Here is a 22,333-nt window from a genome sequence, read left to right as displayed (position 1 = left end):
TTCATACTTTAAAAGGTCTTCGAGGTTTATTATTATTTTTTTAAAATTATTTTCTTTTTTTTTTTCTTTACCTGAGGTCGTGTTCCTGAACCATAATTTCGCGTATCATAATCATGCCGTATTAAACACAGGTAGCTTTTCATTACGAGCATAAAGTACTCTTTAAAGCAGGGTAAGTCGGAAATCATTAAATATGGCTTCCCAGGTGTGACGGTATTTCTGACGTAGTTCAGTAATACTGTATTTTAATTACGTATGCTTGTATCAGAATGACAGCTATTTTATTTGTATGTTTTTGCGCAAGAAGTAATAATATTTGGAATCCCAGAGATAATTTGATTTTCCTGAGATATTAGTATTGTTATCACCAAACCTAATTATTATTTCGTGGTAAAAAATATACGCTCGGGGCAAAGATTCATCGCTTAGGCGGACCGACCTTATGCATATTTATGAGCGTGACGTCGGTTCCGCCTGACCATATTTGGAAGGCGCCATAAGCATTCACCGAAAGTATGTCAGTGTTTTCAGTCCACTCTTCCAACATGGTTGGAACTTGACTTGAGTATCTACCGTTGGAATTTAGCCACCATGAAGCTGGGGATATTTACCATTTTGCTGCTCTCCTCTTGGATTTCTTTAGCCGTGTGTAATTTTACTATCAACGATACGTCAACGGGAGTAGTGGATAGAGGTAGGTAAAAGTTTGATCTCTTGTTGTCGGGGGCCGTTGAAGATCTTGAAGTTTTGTTGTAGTTTCCCTCTTCGACTCGTGTACACATGTATGCCTTTAACTACGCCGTGTCATTATTCCTTTTTTCGACCTGGATATTACAATTCTCTCAGGAAATGAGGTCAGAAATGCCCATGGCACGTCGAAGAGTCGATCGAAGACAGTTGTGAATGCTTTTTAGCGCCAAGCTGATCGAATTCTTTCGATGAGTCCAGGATAAGAGGGTACGGTGTGCGATCGGACAACTCACGCCCGGGACAGAGCTCTCTGTCGGCCGGAAATTCGTTCTCCGATCACCGTACTCGCATTCCCGTAGGCTTTAAAACTATTTTAGTTTCTTTTTTTTGTGTTCCTCTTCGTCGATCTTATTTTTGTCCCCTCCTGCCTTATGAAAAGGCAGACTGTGTATGACAAATACGAACATTGCAGCATGTCGCATACACCCGCTTTTGTTGAAATGTTTTTGTTCGTTTGTCGTCCTTTACTCGCTAAAACCTCACGTCTTCGGCATTTTCCTTCTATTTACACTGGCATGCCTTTAGCGTTGTCCAGAACTGCAGAGTTGTGACTGAACACACGCTGTTAGGCATAACTCAGTAGGGGTATTGAATCTGCCCTACCCACCAGTGCTTTGTTGAACTTTCAGACTGAAATAAAATCATTTGATTACAGCAGGCAGTTGAACAACATATTTTCTTGTTATATAGCTGGTTATTATTTCGTAATCTAGACTCCATAATGATGGGAATATCCATTACAGTTCATGGTTATTTGATCACTACGTCATGGATAACTAACTGTACATCTTCTATTCTATTTCTGTGTTCTTATTTACATAGGCCCCTATCCTTAGGTTTTTTTTTGTATTTATTTATTGCTATACTCAGAAATCTTTCATTTGTGCCATAGAGCAGTCAGTTTTTTGTAACCAGAGTGTTCGGACTAAGCCCCAAGACCTTTGGCAAGTTACTGACAAACTTTTACCATGTTGGTGGAAGACAGGTGGTCTTTGCGAATGTTTGATTGTGCGAACAATCACACATGCCTCTCCTGTCACCAAGACCCCATAAACCTCATAAAAAAAGTCAGAGTGCTTGAGGAAATCTACTATATTCCCTGTCCAAGGTTGGATTTGAACCTGCACATTTTTCAGGTTCTAAATAAAGTGTAAAGTCTTAGTACAACGGTCGAACGCCAAAATGTCAATTTGTCTTACCTGCACATTCTTTACTTTTACATATATGTATTTGTTAATAAAGTAGAAAAAAAAAGCAGTTCAAAAATCAAAAGCCAAAATGTCAGTTTGTCAGACATGTTATTATTTATTATTTATATATTTTTTTCCCCGAGCTTTGAACGTTCCTGTACAGACAGGGAAATCTCTGTTTTGTACATGTGCCATCTTCTTGTGTAGCCCCTCTGGCTGTCACATGGGATTACCAAACATCCTTGCTGTCTAGGGCGGGTAGGCACGGCTTCAAAGAGCGGAGATGCATATTTCAATGCAAGTGGCGTAAATAATAAATAAATGACATTTGTGGATGTATTACAACGGTATTTCATACATGTATGTGTGATTGATTAGGACAGAGCAGTCTGGCATTGAGGCTTCATCTACTCGGACTGTTGTACTCTGTATTGGATTGGCAGCCATTAGGAACATGGTAACTCAGTTACAATGCTGATATTATAATGTGCTTTAATCCGCAGAAACAGCCATAAATGAACTGGAAGCTAAAAAAAAAAAAAACCCAGACAAAAAGCAAGTGATAAATAGCTGGCAAGCATACCTGTACATGTACAGTATATAAAATTATATCAATTATTTATCAATTATTACAAGTATGTACAGTTGTGTACATTTGGATAACATGTATTAGGTATAGATGGTGTACTGTACGTGTCATATAGATGGTGTACTGTACGTGTCATATAGATGGTGTACTGTACGTGTCATATAGATGGTGTACTGTATGTGTCATATAGATGTATGCTTGACATACACAAGGGCTTTGAAGTTAGGAGTACTGTACTGTTACATCCCCTTGCTTATAACCATAGATGTATGTAATGTGTAATGCATTAGAAAACAAACAGCGCTATACACACTGGGGGGGGGGGGAGGGGGGGGGGTAAAAGGATCTCTAAAATTTGGCAATTTAAACCGAGATAATATGTCACATGATGATACTTGTGCTGCTGTTTAATTGCAAGGTTATGCCAGAATTGTTCTACACTGTAGAGTAGAGGGAATTTATCTATGTGATGGGACAATTATGACGTCCCGTGTGAATGTAAATCCATCTGGTAGATTGCTGGACATTGGTAGCAGAGTTGATGATTCAGAGTTCAGATCCTGGTCCTTCCTCTCCAACGAAAGTGCTAGTAAATGCCTCAGTCATTGCAAGATAACTTCCAGACCAGACATTGGTGATTATCCAATATACACGTAGAAAGTGTTTGGAAGTTACTGCTGATACCAGATGTGTATGCCATATTTCACCTGAGAAAGTCACTGCTGATGCCAGATGCGTATGCCATATTTCACCTGAGGAAGTCACTGCTGATACCAGATGTGTATGCCATATTTCACCTGAGGAAGTCACAGCTGATGCCAGATGTGTATGCCATATTTCACCTGAGGAAGTCACTGCTGATGCCAGATGCGTATGCCATATTTCACCTGAGGAAGTCACTGCTGATGCCAGATGCGTATGCCATATTTCACCTGAGGAAGTCACTGCTGATGCCAGATGCGTATGCCATATTTCACCTGAGGAAGTCACTGCTGATGCCAGATGCGTATGCCATATTTCACCTGAGGAAGTAACTGCTGATGCCAGATGCGTATGCCATATTTCACCTGAGGAAGTCACTGCTGATGCCAGATGCGTGTGCCATATTTCACCTGAGGAAGTCACTGCTGATACCAGAGGTGTATGCCATATTTCGCCTACAGTTTAGTACTTTTTAGGTGATGCAATTTGCTTGATTCTGGTTGATCCTTTCACCTTAAAGAGCCACTGAATTTTTTTTTTTCTAAAGTCTGAAGAATTTCTTATCAGAAAATTTTAAGCGTCGGCATCCAAAATATATATATTTTTTTATAGCCTTTATATCCTTCTGACAGTGCATTTTTACTTACCCTAATGATCCAGGGTATCATTATGTATACAGGTCAGAATTTCTTCTGAAGAATTGATTTATTTATTTATTTATTTATTTCATTGGTGTTTCATGCCGTACTCAAGAATATTTCACTTACACGACAGCAGCCAGCATTATGGTGGGAGGAAACCGCGCACAGCCCGGGGGTGAACCCACGACCATCCGCAGGTTGCTGTGGGGACCTTCCCACTCACGACCGTCGAGAATTGAGGATGTGTTGTCAGTAAGCTGTTCATTTAACTGACTCAGAGAATATCTGTTATCATATGAAGTCCAAATATAATCTACACTAACTATTGCTTTATCAGTATGCACAAACATTATGCAACATACATTATTGCAGTAACTACCATCAAGGAATTCACATGCTTTTTGGTTGAGCAGCTGTAGGGGACCTTTTACAATGAACATGGAATGCCTCTTTTTTTTTTTTGTTATGACTTGGCTGGCATGGTATTGATTGATTAAAAAAGAATAAACATTGATGATTGGTGATTTCTATAATTAGCTTATTTTCTGCCCCAGATTCCCAAGGCCACTGACCGCAATGTCTCTGATACTTGCAATTGAGATGAGATTTCCCCTCTCTCCCCAAGAATTTGAGGGATCACATTGCGCTGTTTAAACATTAAAATGTACACTGTGAACTGTTCCTGGACTCGCATAATTTGACCCCAATTTAAATAGGATTACCTGTTGACCATTTGCAGTGTTAATTACGGTAAACGACTGAAAAAAGAGGCAAATACATGTGACAAAATGCTACTTTTGGTGCTGAATCTTAACATATTCCCAGTGGGATATTATCCTGCCTCCCAAACTTACCTAACCTCACCCATCTTTCCAAGAACAATAGAACAATAAAAGGAAGCTGACCAACTTATTCATGGGGTGAAGTTTTTTTTTTTTTTTTTATATAGGTCAGGGCAATTAGAGTACTGCGTTGCAAGTGACACATTTTACTTCATTCTGATTGGTTCATACACCTGAAAATGCAAATGAAGAATTTTTTTCATGAAGTTTGATTTATTGCTTATTAGAAGAATTTAATTAAGAGTGGGCTTCAAAAATGTCTTTTAAAGGCCTTTATGTGATCAGAGTTCAATTTTACAGGCCAAACTTTAGTTGAGCTATGTGTACTGGTACAGTATATTAGTAGATACTAAATTAAAATTGACTTCCCAAGTCAAATTAACTTCCTAGCTTTGTATTAATAGAGACTCGTATTATTTCCGCCAATAACAACCCGGCCATGTTTGGAAAGATATGCCATATTTTATTCACACTATCAGTGTTGTTCACGGTGAACCACTTCCTCTTAGCTCTAGTGGTTATTTCCTGACCTTCTCATGTAGGGGGTGGGGAGGGGAAAGGGGTTTTTTAACACAACATCACAAGCATGTTATGTGGCTGATTATGAGCACAGTTATGCGGTATATCACCAGTTTCGGGGTTATCACACCAGTTAATTAGAATTAACTGATATCAACATTGTTTACCTGTGTTAGCAGCTAACTCGTTAGTACCTGGGAAGAACAAAATAGTTGTAGATCACAGCTTGTCAGTGTGAATGCTAGTTAACAATGCCCCATTTGTAAATTAATAGACACTTTTGTTGAGACAGTTGCAAAGTTGAGACAGTTGAAACCCCGTATTTAACCATACATGTTACAGCATAGTCTACGGTGTGATAATATACAGGTGTGTATTATGTCCCATAATTTGGTCTAAATTTGAATGAATGTTGGATAAATACATGTATGTATATATACATTATTAGACTGCACGTGCAACTTGTTTGTTGCAAACTAGATGCAACGTTAAATCATTGCATTTTAATTCCTGTTTTTTTGCTGACTTCAACCTGCTGTTTTGAAAACTGCCTCAAGATTAAAATGTCACTTCCAAGGTGCCATACTGGGGTTCTCCACCCAGGTGTTCTCACTACCTTACCCCCAATACAATGTGTTGTACACATGTCCACTTAACAACTAAGGTGTACTTTCATAACTCTCCTCCCTCCTGCCACACCAAGTATTACACACTCCCCCCAACCCCCCCCCCACCCACTGCTACCACCCCTGCAACCAACAAAGAGCATTATGCACTTAATGGTATGACAAAGGCATTTAATTCCAGATTACTGAGAGCTTTGCCTTAAATCTGAAATCTGCATGTTGTTAACCAATTTACAGTGTTTTCAGAGACTTACTGGTAGGGCCAGAAAGCTGTTTCCCCCCTTTCACATGTGGCTGTACATGTAGAAACCGATGTATGTGTACTTCTCTTAAATGCAGTAGTCTGAAATAAAAGCCAAAACCTTACTTCAGTTCACCTGATCAAACCACTCAGTGTTACTTGTGGGTTAGTGTAGTGTTTACATGTAGGTTGGCTATTACACCACCTATCCTGTAAGACCCCCCACTCACCACCCCCCACCCCCCAATCAATTGCCCCCTACCCACTTAATGGTGGCATTAATGCTGTTGTTGAATCCCAATGTCAAAACCCCCTCAGTCATAGCCATATTCCCCCCCCCCCCCCTCCCCTCTCCCCACTCCCCAAGGGTGTTGATTGAGGGCTCCAGTGGGCCACAGGGAAGCCGGAACCTCTTGCCCCTCCCTACTGTGTGTCTCCCGTCTTGGGAGTGTCACTCATCAGTAGCTGCCTAATTAAACATCTCTGTACTACATCTACAAACTTTGGGAGATTATGGAAGCTAAAAGTCAAGTGCATATACATGTATTGTTCATCTGATAGACAGCTGAAATCAGCATGTGATACTTTCATTTAATTATTTAAATTCATTTAAGAGACGCACATCGCAAGAAGATTTTCCCATCTCTTTGCAATTAACAGATTTTGATGTCGTAATACACGAACGTCACGTTACTAAAAAGTAAAGATTATTTAAATAACATTCACAAAATTTTACCCGTAGGAAGAAAGGTGATATGATATAAGAATAAACAGCCACCTGTAAAATTTTAATGCATTTAAATTAAAATATTAAATCTTGATGAATGAGTAAAGGTAGGTGCATTCTTAGCGATGCTCTACATGTATACACATGTAGTTTTCAGAATTATCAGGCAATGCTCACATCCCCTTCAAGTTTGATTTGCCTTTTTCTGTAATGTTATTTTTTTATTCTTGGGCTGCAGTGACCCATACATGTACACTGTAGGTGTGTAGAGGCATCGGCATGTATTTGTGGCTAATGTAAGTGTTCTATTCTTTGTCATCTGCCCCACCCACCCATCCAGTCTGTCCACGGCCTTCACGTCGTATTTAGGAATGATTTATTCTGGTTGTAAGGATCAGCTGTTTTGTGGGATTGTATCCTGTTTAGAGACAACTTGCTGTGAGTCAAAGCAGGTATACCGGAGTGGCACAGCAAGCCGTTCTACAACTAGCTGCTCACTGATAGCCTGGCTCAAGAAGCAAGGACATCAGAGCTGAGAAAAAAATTCCTACAAAAAGGGAAAGAAAAGAAAAGAGCAAAATGTGAGCTGTGGGGTGACAGTTGTCTTGTAGATCTACAAGTCTAAATTTAGCTTATAACATATAAATATATTTGTATAGAATGAACGCAAAAAAGATATACCTTTGAGTTTGGTCCTAGCATAGCGTATGTGGCTTACACCTGCACTTTTAAAGGTGTATTTTTAAAAGCTTATGTGAACATTAATTTCCAAATAAACTACACTTACCTGTATATTGTTGGAATATTTGAAAAATTAATATAATGTATAGATTATCCATAAATAGTCATGTACAAGATGATTTTTTTTTTTTTTTTTTTTTTTTTTTTGATTGGTGTTTTACGCCGTACTCAAGAATATTTCACTTATACGACAGCGGCCAGCAGTGTGGTGGGTGGAAACCGGGCACAGCCCGGAGGAAACCCATGACCATCCGCAGATTGCTGTCATACCTTCCCACTTAGGTGTACGAGATGAAGCAAGAAATTCCAGATTACATGTTGGTTTTTAAGTAGGTGCTAAGGTATATTTTTGAAAACTTAATTTAATGAATGACACCTGTGCTGATAAGCCAATGCTGTACAATAGTCTATGCACTTATTGGGCGCTCTGGAATGCATTTTCACTGAACAGTTGTTTGTCCATGCAGTAACAGGAAAAGGTAATCAAACTGACCACCACAATTTACAGTCATAGTTTTTGGTTTGCAGATTCAAAAACATGTACTGTACTTTCCTCAACCTTTTTCGCATGTTTGCAATGTGTTCATTCAAGCATATTCTGAAGGCAGTAATCTGTGTAAGACTGATAAAACTGTACTTTTTGTGAAACCCTGAACTTAGCCAATCCAATCAATACAGTTTTGTCTTTAAAGTCAAATGAATAGTGTGCAAGAACTGCACTGAAAGTTGGTCTTTCATATGTGAAAAGGTTGAGGAATTAGGGTACCTTCAAACTAACTTACGTGTACACACACATACATGTATGTTCCTACATGTACACATACATGTACACATACATGTACACGTGCATGTAATATACACTGTACATGTATATGGCTACATGTATATGTAAATGTGTACAAATTTACTTTACATGTATCAACATACCAACAGTTTCTAACAGTGTGTTTGTATACAACATACAGCAGGTACAGCACTATGGTTTGGAAAATGTTGTTACTACATTGTTACTATCTTGGACAATTTTTTTCGATCCCCGCTAGGTAAGAAAGACCTACAGGTATTTTTAATGGGAATACTTACATATATAATAGTGTTAAATTGTATGTGGCTGACAAAGGAATGGCCAGTTTTATTGTCAGGGGACATTTCCATGTTTTCAGCACATGTCACCGAGGAAAGGCTTTGCATTTTGACCCAGTATGAGATCTGAATCGACAGGAAGAGACACACATGTCCTTGGAAGAAATTGCGCTAAAACAGAAACCAAAGTTTTAAATAGAGTGAATGAAATGATAGAAAATGATGGAAGCTGTTGCCACATGTAGCTGTTATATCTCTTTGTGTTGTCGTCTGTTCTTCATGTCATTAAAATATGAACATTCATTCATTTTGATTTATTCTTTTTGATTTATTCTTTGATTTATTCTTTTAATGTCTTATTTCGCGTCACAGTGTATAGTCTTAAAATGCTAAACAGATTGCATGTTTTTAGCCCTATCTGGTATAAATGTGCAATAAATGTTCTATTTTAGCGTAGAATATGAAAAGTAACGATATAGCTTTTAAGTAAGAAATTCTTTCTGGAAAAGTAATCAGAATTAATATAGCCTTGAGATATGATAGTTTCAATATCCAGTAGTACATTAAACTGTTGGAATCCCGCAACTCTCAATAGTTAGACCATTTAGCTTCATGTGATTTATCATTTTGGCTCCTGTTCCTTGTGAGGATCCCAGGTGCTTAGATCTATGAACACAGAACATACACATGTAGAAGGCTACATTTGAAGTTGGACAGCATTTGGTACATGCATTTCTGTTATTTATCATTTTGGCTCCTGTTCTTTGTGAGGATCCCAGGTGCTTAGATCTATGAACACAGAACATACACATGTAGAAGGCTACATTTGAAGTTGAACTGCATTTTGTACATGCATTTCTATGTTTTTTTTTCAATTAAGTAAATTAGGTAGATTAGATTCTGAATTAAATCAACCTTGAAAAAAACCATGGACTGTGTTAAAATTTAAATGGAAAATGCCTAGAAGTTTTTAAAGTTTTTTCCAGTTCATTTGTAGATAATAACAGATGCAATGTACACTAATGTATGGCTATTCCAAAAGGGGGAGTTTTTGTACATGTATGTACAGTTTTTAGGACATGTTAGATATGTTAAAGATGACAACATGTGATCTGAATTACCTCTTCACTAATTCAAGGAGAGAAAAAGATCGGCTATTTAATCAGAAAATTAACTCTCTAGAGAGTGGAAGTCAGAAAGTTAGCAGCCTGTCGTGGAGCTCAAATCGTGGTCTGTTAACATCATAGCAAAAATGCCGATAGGGCCCTCTGGCGGATGTCTTAAGGGAATGCCCTGAGGACTCTGCTTGACTTTGAAATGTGGAAAGGCTTAAGCTATCTGCACCTCCTCTCTCTCTCTCCCACTCCCCCCACCCCATGCTCCCCCAGTGAGTGGATTTCAGCACATATTGATTTGCCTCTGGCGTGGCTGTTTGCTTCGAAACAGCTACAACCACGCAAAGAGGACATGCAGAGAAAATGACAGAGGTGGATGAAAACAATTGCAAAAAAAAAACCCTAAAAAAGTATTAAAAAAAATGAAAGTAAAAGTGAGATAAAGCCAGGAATTGTTGCCAGGATCAATCTTGCTGTGGTTAATGAATTAAATTTGTTTTCTGCCGTTTTGCTTCTTTGCTTGCTGAAAGCGGGCATTGTGGCCATTTGATTTTGTTGACTGGTGAAAGCAGTGAAATCCTTGGTTTAGTTTCCAACGGCAACTTTTTTACGACAGGGAACTCTTTCCATTTTCTGAAAATGCCGCATTTTCACTCGGGCTAGCATTAAAACCCCCCTCCCTCGTGCGCTGTTCGTCTGCTTTTGAGCATTCTCAACAAATTAGACTTCAGTTATGGTCGAATTATTCGCAGACATTGCGGGCGGTTGAGTCTAGAAGAAAGATTTTCCTTCCCGTCTCGATCGATTGGCTGGCTTTAGCTATGTCTTGCGGCAACTTGTCCTGATGTAATGCCATACTAATTCTGTTATTTTTCTTGCTGTGCTCTCAGTTTATTCTCGGCAGGAAGAGGTGTCAACCGTTACGATGTTGTAGGAAGGTGTTGTCGTGGAGATCAGTGTGTCTCGGCGACATCATGCCATTAATCTCCGACTGGAAGTCACGACGTTAACTGATAAATGTTGACGGTGTAGGATACCATGCACAAACTGATCGGAGACTTGAGTTCTTGCCTTTATAACTGTATTATAACCTATATATATATATATATATATATATATATATATATATATCAGGGGTCAAAATGTTTGATATTTTCAAGCTATTCAGGGAGATGACCTTAACAAACATTGTGATTGTCAAGTATATAGGTAATGAGATGGATTAGATTCTATTTATATCATTGTAAAACAAAATTAAAATGGATAAAATGCAACCAACAATCAAATGTGTGCCGGAAATATGAATATTTATGCGAAACTGTGTCATTTTTATGATGACCTGAAATCGTTTTGAGAACATCAGTTTAATTTTTTGCTCTTAAAAACAAATTACGACCAGCCCTATTGACAAGTATACATCTTTGCTGAACCAGTGATTGTCTTTTCTTAATTCATATGAGTCTCTGCTCTTACGTGTATGTGCATGAATGGGTATCAGGTTGAATTCGGAGTTTATGACGGTGTACAGGTTGAAATAATTTCTACTGGTGCTGGTATGTACAATATATATACATTTGTTCAGGGTTTTCTAACATTTTAGAACAGCCCAAATTATTACCTTCCACAAAATCTCGGCCTTGCCTATGAGCGTGTTACTGATCTAAATCAGTAATAAAGTTCCTAATCTTTAAATAGTGGGTTACCTTATATCTTTTTCAAACTGTAGAATCATGTTAACATAAAAATAATGAAAATCTGACCTGCCGATGGTTGTGGGTTTCCCCCGGGCTCTGCTCGGTTTCCACCCACCATAATGCTGGTCGCTGTCGTATAAGTGAAATATTCTTGAGTACGGTGTAAAACACCAGTCAAATAAATAAATAAATAAATAAAAGCACAGGTACATGCGCTGTATACTGACATGTATATAAGCGTATTTATTTACATAAACACATGTGGCATTGGCCACTACTGTGAACAGTTTCCTGAATGTGATTAAGTTTTGTTTTGAAGTGTGTCTGAAAATTGCAAAATCTTTGTTATCTGAACTGTGAAAGAAAAAAAAAATACTATGAGCAGTATGGAAGTGTGTCTGAAAATTTCACTGTAGGGAGTTTAGAAGTGTGTCTAGAAGAAAAAAAGAAGACAGAACAATAAAAGCTTTAAAGAAGGAGAGTTAAAAAAAAAGGATAGAAAAAGTAGATATTCATTATATTCCTCAGAATGACCCAGAAAACGGAAGCATTCAAACTTTTATAAATGGGGCCACTGGTTTCCATATGCTTCGTAATGTTCCGAAAAGGCTAGCACTCAGAAAAAGGCACGTTTCAAAGGTGGAAAGATAGAGCATTCCAGACCGTCAGAAAGAATATCGTAGAATTACCAGCTGTTTTCTCTGGGAATCAGCCAACCTAACCTGACAGTTATATCTTCATTTTTTCTCCTGTTGCGAAACAAATATCATTGGACGAAGACAGAGCGTGCCACAGACGTGCGAGTTGCACTTGTACAAGAGTGCTCAGCTGTCTCAAGACAGGCCTAATATTATGTCAGTGAGCCCAAAGGAAAAGAAAAGATGGATTTGTTTTAACTTTGTTATTGGTGTCAATATGGCAGGGTTTACATAGTGCGCTTTTTCAGAGCAGTGTCACCAAAAATGTATGCATAATCAATTAATTTAAGCATCCAAAATATTTCATATGCTCGTTTCTGTTGCCCCAAATAAAAAGGGCAAATCTGTTCGTTGCGTGATTTTCAAATATTAACCTTGGCTGGGGGATTTTGTGTTTGAGGGTGGAAATATTGGCCTTGTGAAATCTGACATTGCTCTTCTTTACATTGATCCATTGTTGTTTGTGATCGGGAAGATGTTTCGTCATTTTTGCACTTTGTTGATTTTGTCGGCCAGGAACTTTTACGGCTAAAACCTGGTCTTTAAACTCCTTTGTACATCAACATTTCCCTGCCCAATTCTTTTGAAAAAAAAAAGAAAGTTCAGAAGAAATACATAATAAAAAAAAAATGACAAATTGCCTGTGTACAATCTTATGTAAAATAGTACATTAAAAACCTTTTATTCTCTGAAATCCATGCACATTTCAACTTACAAGTATTAATCATCAAATAAATTCAACGAGAAATTCAATACTCAGATTTATTTGATTGGCATTTTTGTCACACATACTTAACGTACATGTAGTTTTCATAGTTTTCCTTTTGAACAAATACATGCCAATTCCAAATGTATTAAAATGTGCATTACTCGAAAGATCGAAACAGAATTTTTAAAAAGATGAAACTGTGATTATACAGATATGACCTTAGAAAAGGCTTTTAAAATGTGTATTGATTACATATTTAAATTACTGATAATTTAGTTACATAACGACAGCCTGCTGTGACCAACTTACACATTTACATAAATTTGCATGTGTTATGTATTTCTTTAGCAGTGCAGTGTGCTTTTTGAATTTCAGGTGTCCACTCACTCTTATCGAAATATTAATTCTCTATAATCCACAAATTAGGCATCCAGTAATAAGTTCATTAACATGTAAATACATTTTTATGCATCTTTAAACTTCAGAGCTCAACGTGTTCGAGATGTTTTATTTTTTTTTTAAAATGTTTTTTAGTCCTTGCCCTTTTGCGAAAAAAGATGTTTGTATCTGATGTTGTATCAGTCTGCTTGCGCACGTTCAGAGGGTGACCGTTTTCTTACCTTATGGTAAATAACCCAAATTTTCACCCGTCACTAAACTGTACATTTTACCTGATTCTTCGAGTTCCGTTGATCTTAAAAAAGGTGATTTGAGGTTTGCTTGGAAGGTGCATGCACAAGTACAGTGATATTCTACCAGAAAAGATTTAGTCCCAAAAGTAATATGTTGACCTTTGAAATGCACTTTTGGGGGTTGAAATTTGTTAAATCTCATGTACATGTACAGTTTATTCCAAATCCCTCCACATATGTACATTGATTGAATTCTGACACTAGAAATGAAAAGTACGTGTATGAGGTAAAAAAAAAAAAAAATAGAGATTTATTAATTTAAGCAGATCTATTAATTACGTGTATCAGTGAATAAATCAAAAATACTCAGATGCCTGGTTGTAGGGATTGTTTATAAACGCAGACATGTTTCAATTGTGTTTACAGGCGACTTGTCACTTATAATGGCTGTTACTTTGTCAAACCTAAATCCCCAAGGTTGCCTTTGTTAGGAGTCAAAATGGGGCACGAGTTGGGTTACTTGTAGTGCACAGAAGTATTTATCGTCCAATGAAATTGGTGGAAATGATCTTTCTCGCATGTAGTACACAGTATACCTGTACGTGCGTGTATGACCTCTAGTGACCTCTGGGTTTTGTTTAGAGGTTATCTTATCCGGGATCCATGACTGATCAAGCCAAAATACCTGTTGATTTACTTATGGAAATAAACATTATTATTCCCAGGTCGTAAATAATTAACCAGTTTATTACCAATAGCGAGGCGCTGAATGTCAATAGAAAATGGGCATCGTTATTTGTGATATTAATTAGTGCTGTATTGCTCACTACGGTCACATTTCACACGACTGTTCTAAGTGACCAGTAAATTCAGCTCCGAAACCTTGAATGCATGTAATTAACCAATTTATTGTCTTTGGTGTAACAGTGAACAGGCTCCTCCAGATAGGAAACAAGCCACATTATTTATAATTCTGCTGTCAGCTATAGTTACAGCACACACACATTTACACCTATGTCATGTGCACGGAACGTATAATTGGGTGGCTCGGTGTTTTTACGGAACTCCGTAGCCATGTCATTCAGTCCACTTCGTGTCTGAGCATTGTTTGCACTGCTTATTTGTTTTTTTGTTCTGAAAGTGCAATGTACTTGTACCCTTTAAATTCCTTTACTACACATACAAATACATTTGTGTGATCCGTTACTACGTGTACATGTATGCAATCTGTTACTACGTGTAGATGTATGCGATCCGTTACTACGTGTACATGTATGTGGTCCGTTACTACGTGTACATGTATGTGATCAGTTACTACGTGTACATGTATGCGATCCTTTACTGTGTGTACATGTATGCGATCCATTACTGCATGTACATGTATGTGATCCGTTACTACGTGTACATGTATGTGATCCTTTACTGCGTGTACATGTATGCGATCCTTTACTGCGTGTACATGTATGTGATCCATTACTGCGTGTACATGTATGCGATCAATTGCTACGTGTACATGTATGTGATCCTTTACTGCGTGTACATGTATGCGATCCATTACTGCGTGTACATGTATGCGATCAATTACTACGTGTAGATGTATGCGATCCGTTACTATGTGTACATGTATGCGATCCGTTACTACGTGTACATGTATGTGGTCCGTTACTACGTGTAGATGTATGTGATCTGTTACTACGTGTAGATGTCTGTGATCCGTTACTACGTGTACATGTATGCGATCCATTACTGCGTGTACATGTATGGGATCCTTTACTGCATGTACATGTATGTGATCCGTTACTGCATGTACATGTATGTGGTCCTTTAATACATGTACACTGCGGATGGTCCAGGGTTTCCTCCCACCATAATGCTGGCCGTCATCGTATAAGTGAAAATATTCTTGAGTACGGCGTAAAACACCAATCAAATAAATAAATTTAAATATATCTGTGTATACTTTTGATGAAGGGCTTGGTCGAGGTGGATATATATATATATATAGAGAGAGAGAGAGATAACAAAAAAAATATGAAAATTTTATCACTTGGTATCCCAAACTTCTGACTCCCAAGTCCTCATGGCGTGTTTCAAAAACGTCTTGGATCAAGTTTTGGCCTTAGCCCTCTTCATGTTCAAGTTTTAAAAGTCTTAAGATCACGTGACCATAATCTGAAACATATAATGGTAAAGATATGACAGATCTGTGTTTCCATTTTTGTCCACTTGGGATTTTTATACAGTGTTTTATGAGAACGATGTTCATGTGTCATGTGTTTAAACGAAGGTTTTCTGATCATTTTTGTACAGATTTTTAAATGTATATGTGTTAACCAGAGGCTGCACATTTATACGTAGCTATATGAAAATGTTTAGAAAATAAAAGTTATGAGTACAGAAAATAAACCATACAGTTATACGCATTAATTATTCACAAAAAGAGTTGAGAAAAAACATGTAGATGTGTACAGTATGCTGAATGTGATAAAATCCTGATGTACTGTGCCTCATGGATTTTTGAAATTTGCTTGTCTCTTAAATTTTTCTCCTTTTTTTGGGGTGGCGTACCTCTGCCTGTAGGCTAAACCTGATATGTAAGCCAAATATGGGTCTGAAATTCTTTCAACAAAGCCAGTATGTGTACGTGTACGTGTACTTTGAGCCAATGTAGTCTGTACAGCACAAGTTCGTTTATGTGTCATTATCATGTATAGTAAAGGCTTAGTAAGATGCTACAGTAGTAAATCATTTATCACTTTGTTCTGTGGGTCAGTCCCAGTTTGTGATTTGCATTATCTGTAAGGTACGGTGTTATTGGGTTTAATGTCTTGTAGGCCTTGAAAACTTGTGTGTAGTGAAGATATTGAACCTGCAGCTGATTCACGGTCAGGGCTGAGAATAATGACCCAAGAGGCCTGACAGAAAAACCACAGAGTCAGTAGAATGCACCTGACTGCCGTCTAGGAGTGGCCTAGAACAGATTTCATACTGGCGGGAAGTCTACCGGTAAAATGGGTTACCTTTATGTGCTGACACCTTAACGACCTGAAAAACTAGGTCAGCTTAGGTGAGAGAGACAGGTGTTTTTTTTTTTTTTTTTTTTTTAACAGCTAGTTGAGGACTGTCCTTAACAGCTGATCAAACTAAACTACTGGTTAAGATGGAAAACAGGATGTGGGGTGTCACAAATCACATTAAAAAAACCACACAGGCGTCAGACAGGGAGAACTTGTTGTGCCTTTGCATTTTGCATCATTTTTCAAATATTTCTGACATTGGAGATAAGAGACCTATGCAAATGAAATATGTGCAATAAGAAAACATTGGATAAAGGCAGCAGAATATAGGTAGACTTCCAAAAGGCATCAAATTGTTTTAAGTTTCTCTAGTCTCATTCTTTCCTCTTATTTTAGAGAAGATACTTTTAGTATTTCATGCATGAATGTATTTCTACAGAAAATATTTGTGGTAGATATTCAGGGGATCTCGTGCTGTATGAGTCATTTCTTGAACAAAAGCTGTGGATAAACGCATTGGAAATCTTGCTTTTCAAAAGCTCATCGAGTCTATTTCTGGCATCTGATGAGATAACAGAGAATGACAGAAATGTCCTCACGGGTTTTCACACATCTCTTTTGTTCCTGGTGTAGGGTGTTGGAGGGAAATTGCTCAAATTTTTTACCTGATATCCATACGTGTATTAATCAGTTTTGTAAGGATGAAGCTGTGTATTCATTTCAGTAATTTATAGCTGTCACATATGAGGTAAATGCAATCAAAAGTCGGCTTGAAACTTCTGATATCTTGTTACCTCGCTGCATTGAAGTGCAGCAAGGTACAGTGTGAATGTATTGTGGTAATATGGCCAAGGGCTGGGTTCAAAACTGTGAAACAAAGTCATTTGAAGTTGAAGAGTGAAGTTTCGTAAAGTGACAAGATTTATTACATCCATGTATGTAATACAGTAGATGTACTGTACAGTAAATTTACTGTACAGTAGATGGATGAGCCATTAATCATGATCTTGTATATATACATGTTCATTAACAGTACTGGTAGCACGTTTAACACTGTAAATAGTAGACTTACACTGTATACAGGCAGTAATAAAGAGCCTCTCACCAATGCGGCTGCTGTGAGTTCAAGTCCAGTTCTGGCTGGCTTTCTCTTTGGTCTGTACATGTACATGGGGAGGTCTGCCAGTAACCTGCGCATGATCATTGATTTTTCTCCCAGCATAAAGCTGACTGCCATCGTGTAAGTGAAATATCCTTGAGTATGGCATAAACCAAATATAAAGAAATCAGTAAATGTACATGACATGTACAGAACCTTACATAGTAACAGTGTGGAATTTATAGTTATTTACATGGAAGTGAAAAAGTGATAGTAGAACTTCAGTTATAATGGCCCAGTTTCCATTTATGTATGTACATGTAGAATACCTCAGTGTAGTAGCCTGACCATGTGTATGGGGCTGGCGTCAGTTTCCTCTTCATTATACCTGATTAATTTGGCGTTGAGCCAATGAAATGGAGACTGTAATCAATTTCCTCTCAGATTGCTGCTTTCCACTGCACATGTACACTTGTAGGCCTTTGTTGATCAACTCTTCCAAGGGAGGCATGTCCCTTTTTCAACAAATGGCTTTGTCCAAGGATGTACACATAAACATACATGCGTGTACCTTGTATACCACGGCTTCATCCATTTCATTTTTTTAGGGTAGGTAGGTAATTTTTCTTGTCTTGTTTCCTAATTCTTTTAGAAGGTTTGGTGCATTTCCTGTATCTGTAAGGTATGTATTGCTATATATATATGTGTAGATTTAGGTAAAATGTGAATATCAGAAAGCCAAATATTTAGATTTGGTTAAAAACCAAAAACTTAACACATGAAATTATGTAAATGTTAAAATATAAACTCTTTAATTAACAGTAAAGAATATTACAAGTTATACTCTCAGTCATACTTGTACATGTATGGTCAGGTGTCATGGGCCATGTTCCTTGTGAATTGCTTTAATGGACTGAGCGAAAGTAATGGCATTTCATTGGCTGATTTCCAAGGTTCCCGTTCAAGACAACCCAGCTATCAATCATTTATCACTTCCGTAAATAAACCGATATACAGGTCATTTTTCCTGGGACGAGTATTATTTGGGCGGAAAATGCCTTTTACCGAGTCACGCATTAAATAATGATCTCAGAGTAAGGCTGGGCCTATATTTTCTTTGTCTGGCACAAAAACGGCAAACATCCTTCGGTCACTTTTTAGACCTACTTCAGAAGTGGTTGAGCATCAGGCACGAATCCGGTCAGTTGGGAGTGGATTGAGCTAAAGCTGTGCGTCCAGGAATGACCGTTTAAAACCCAGCGATCTCCTTCTGTGAAGAGTCGAATGTTGTGGCGTTTCTCAAGAGGGATTGCAGCACTGAGCCGGGCGAGCTCTGACAGCCACTTAGCGCATGAAGCAAGCGCTTTTGGTTTGCGCCTGGTTAGTGGACTGAGGGTGAAATATTGTGGAGGACAGGAAGCTGAGCACAGTCCAGAGCTGGACTTCTCATTGAAGGGGGCGTGTGCCAAGTGTTAGGGTGGAGAAAGCGGGAATGGTAATAAGTTTGAGGGCAAATGGCCAAGAAGGGCACAAGACATTCCCAGAAGTATATTTTCACAACTAACATGTATTGCATAAGGCCAGGATAAAAACCACTGTTTTTCTGTTTGCACAAACTGATCGTAGTCTAAGCTGTCTGTTACTACCAAGGCAACATATGCTTTAAACATGCGTCACCATGGTAGTTACAATCAACTTAGCCAGCGATCGCTTTGCGCAAGTGTCCCCTGGACAAGAATTGTCAACAGAAGGAAAATTTTCCTTATTACACACAGCATCAACTTAAAAATTATTTCCTGTAAAAATTTGTACAGTATGTACTTGTAAAGGGGTATTACTTTCTGTCTTTGCTGTGATTGGATACAGTTGAAGTCAAAAACCAAAGTGAAGCCTTGGTCATCATTGAGTATATTTACTTGTTCATGCGTACAATAATACATCTGATGCCAAAACGAAGTCTTGGTCATTTGCTGGGTAAGTACATGTACAAGTAATAAGACAAACAGTTGATGCCAAAACTAAAGCATTGGTTGTGATTGGGTATGTACAAGTAAAAGGACAGATAGTTGATGCCAAACTGAAGTCTTGGTCATTATTGGATATGTACAAGTAATAAAACAGATAGTTGATGCCAAAATGAAGTCTTGGCCATGATGTCTTCATTACGGTATGTACATGTACATGTAATAAGACAGGTGTTTAATGCCAAAATGAAGCACATGTACTTTGTACATGTACCAGTATTGAGTATTACTGCCATTTGGATAGGACACCATTGGGAGAACAAAAGGGTATTTGAGTGACAAAGACGGTATTGGATGTCTTCCAAAACCTTTTGGTGTGAAATTCAACATAAGAATCCCATTATTCCGGTCGTGTCTTGTATTTCCAGGATGACATTTGTGGCGACTTTTTAACCCCCTGTTCTTTTGACATTTACCCTTTCTTGTGAAATCCGTGGTGACATTTTGAGACAGAGTTGGTACTGATTTTGGAGTGTGTTGGAATATATGTTTCATTTTTCTTCCTGTGAGACTGATCAAGAGCTACATGTATGAAAAAAGAAGAAGTTATTTGTGTGAAAATTGTCTTTAATGAGTTCATTTTAGAATTTCATTATGAAAAAGTCCGAAAAAAAAACAAAAAAAAAACATATGAAGATAAAGATAGTAATTCATTAGTTTCTGTTAAGTTTTTGTTAAGGAAAAATGAAGTCTTGAATAATGCTGTTAATTGGATGGATTAACAATGTGGGAAATGAGAAACTGTGTTACAATTACATGAAAAAGCAGGCCAAATGTCCCAAACATCAGAAGATATATGTACCATGTACATCTATGCTGTCAGACTACATGTAGAAACAAAAAACAAAACACACACGAAAAATGAAAAAATACGGGTAAGAAAACCCCAGCTTTCTTGTGTGGCATAAGATCAGTTTTCTTGTCTTAGTTAACACGTCGGAAAAGGTCAGAGGCCAACTGTAATAGAGTATGGGAGGTGTAAATTCTAAAGATATGTGTGTTTATTGCAGTGGAGAAAAGAAAAGAAAGAAAGAAAAAAAAACATTGCAATTTTAATGAGGAAAACCAATGCTCAGTGAAACCAATGTGCCATATCATATTATTGAGCTGTTAGTGTCACAGCGCTGTGTTAACGGAGGGAAAAGAGATGTCAGCTAGCTCCATTTCAACCTGCCAAATACTTGAAGGCGGAGAAATACATTTTAGCTGTGAAACAATGTAAATGTGACATTTATGAGTGTTCAGTCAGAGAGAGAGAGAGTTGAAAAGTGACATTAAATGGTGTGAAAACTTTATGGGAACAGCTGTGTTTGGGGAATTATTTGTTTATAATTAGCTATATGAAGTACTTGATGAAGATTATGAAGTCATAATTGCTACAAGGTCCATTTCATTGTAGGGTCTGCGTAGCAGAAGTAAATACATATAACTGTAATCAGATGGAATGCACGAAAAACAGGGAGACAAATGTGAATTTAACACTCTTGATTTCAAAAGCTGGGACGAAATCAACTGTTTATATCTGAGATTCTACAGTACAGTCATTGTGGGGATTGTTTATGATGATAGATTTCTCCAGCGATAGGGCAATTGAATATCCGTGTAAATTTATCAGTCATCTGTATAAAAGTATCAAACGTCATGTGATATGTCATGATCTAATTTACCAGCAAAGCCATTTTGTCTTCCAGCTGACTAAATTATTAACTTTATGCTGTGTAGTACATGTAGGCTTAAAACATATTTTAAAATAATTTGCATACAAGTCGATTTAAATGTACGTGCGTGTTACTTTGTATTGATTTCACATAAGCTTAAGTAGAGAGACAGGTCTTGTTGGAGTGGTTAAGATACTTGTCTGTAAGTTGCCAGAATACACACACACACAAGAAAGGAAATATCCATTTCATCTATAAAGAATTGTAAGCCAACATGGAAATTTAATGCAATTCTTTCTGCTGGAATCCCAGTCAGCAGTGTTCTCTTATACTTCAGTTGCAGAGCAGTGCATATTTGTGCATTTCTGCGCTCTGCAGGGCGTACTTGCTAATCATGTACTGTACATCGAGTATATTTGTACAATTTACGTTGAGCTCCCAGAATTCCCAGATCCAGCTTCAGGTGACGGCGGTAATTCTAAGATTTCGTGACAAGAGGCAATTATGGCCGATTCGCTGCCAATAATGCCTATAAACCCTTGTAGTCTTGGTGTTTCTGTCGATCGCATTTCGTTCTGCTACGCATGTGGGTTAAGGGGGTTCCTGCTGAGAAAGGAAGGACAAAAAAATCTTCAGCTTGTAGTGAGCTTTGATGGGTATTAGCCCGCTTGCATGAAACACCTCAGGAGATCTGGAGATACCCTTTAGGGAGCTCCTTTTTACCCTTTTTCCAGTTTTGGTTCTTGTGTCTGACATGTACTCTAGTAGAAGGATTCAGATAATACAGCTCTGAGCTGCAGGTTTTGTGATTATTGCATTTTTTTGACATTCACAAGTATATTAATTGGCTGGATTGGTCGGGTTGGTAAATTAAATGTACGTTGGCTGGATTGGTCAAATTTATAAAGTACATGTACTTTGGTTGGATAGGCTGGATTGGTAAATTTGGTAAAGTACATGTTTGTTGGCGGGATTGGTCAAATTGGTAAAGTACATGTACTTTCATTGGATTGGCTGGATTGGTCAAATTGGTAAA

General features: G+C 37.8%; 1 protein-coding gene across 1 annotated transcript in view; it reads left to right on the top strand.

The window, feature by feature from the left end:
- Window positions 1-539: 539 nt before the first annotated feature.
- The window catches only part of LOC135464437 (epidermal growth factor receptor-like), a 160,161-nt gene continuing 138,367 nt past the window's right edge, over window positions 540-22,333 (top strand). The window contains 1 exon segment of the mRNA XM_064741863.1: window positions 540-694. Coding sequence (XP_064597933.1) covers window positions 592-694 — 103 coding nt within the window. The 5' untranslated portion in view covers window positions 540-591.

The sequence above is a fragment of the Liolophura sinensis genome, chromosome 4 (assembly GCF_032854445.1).
Source record: "Liolophura sinensis isolate JHLJ2023 chromosome 4, CUHK_Ljap_v2, whole genome shotgun sequence".
In the NCBI taxonomy this organism is placed as follows: Eukaryota; Metazoa; Mollusca; class Polyplacophora; order Chitonida; family Chitonidae; genus Liolophura; species Liolophura sinensis.
This window is presented reverse-complemented; position numbering and strand designations above follow the sequence as displayed.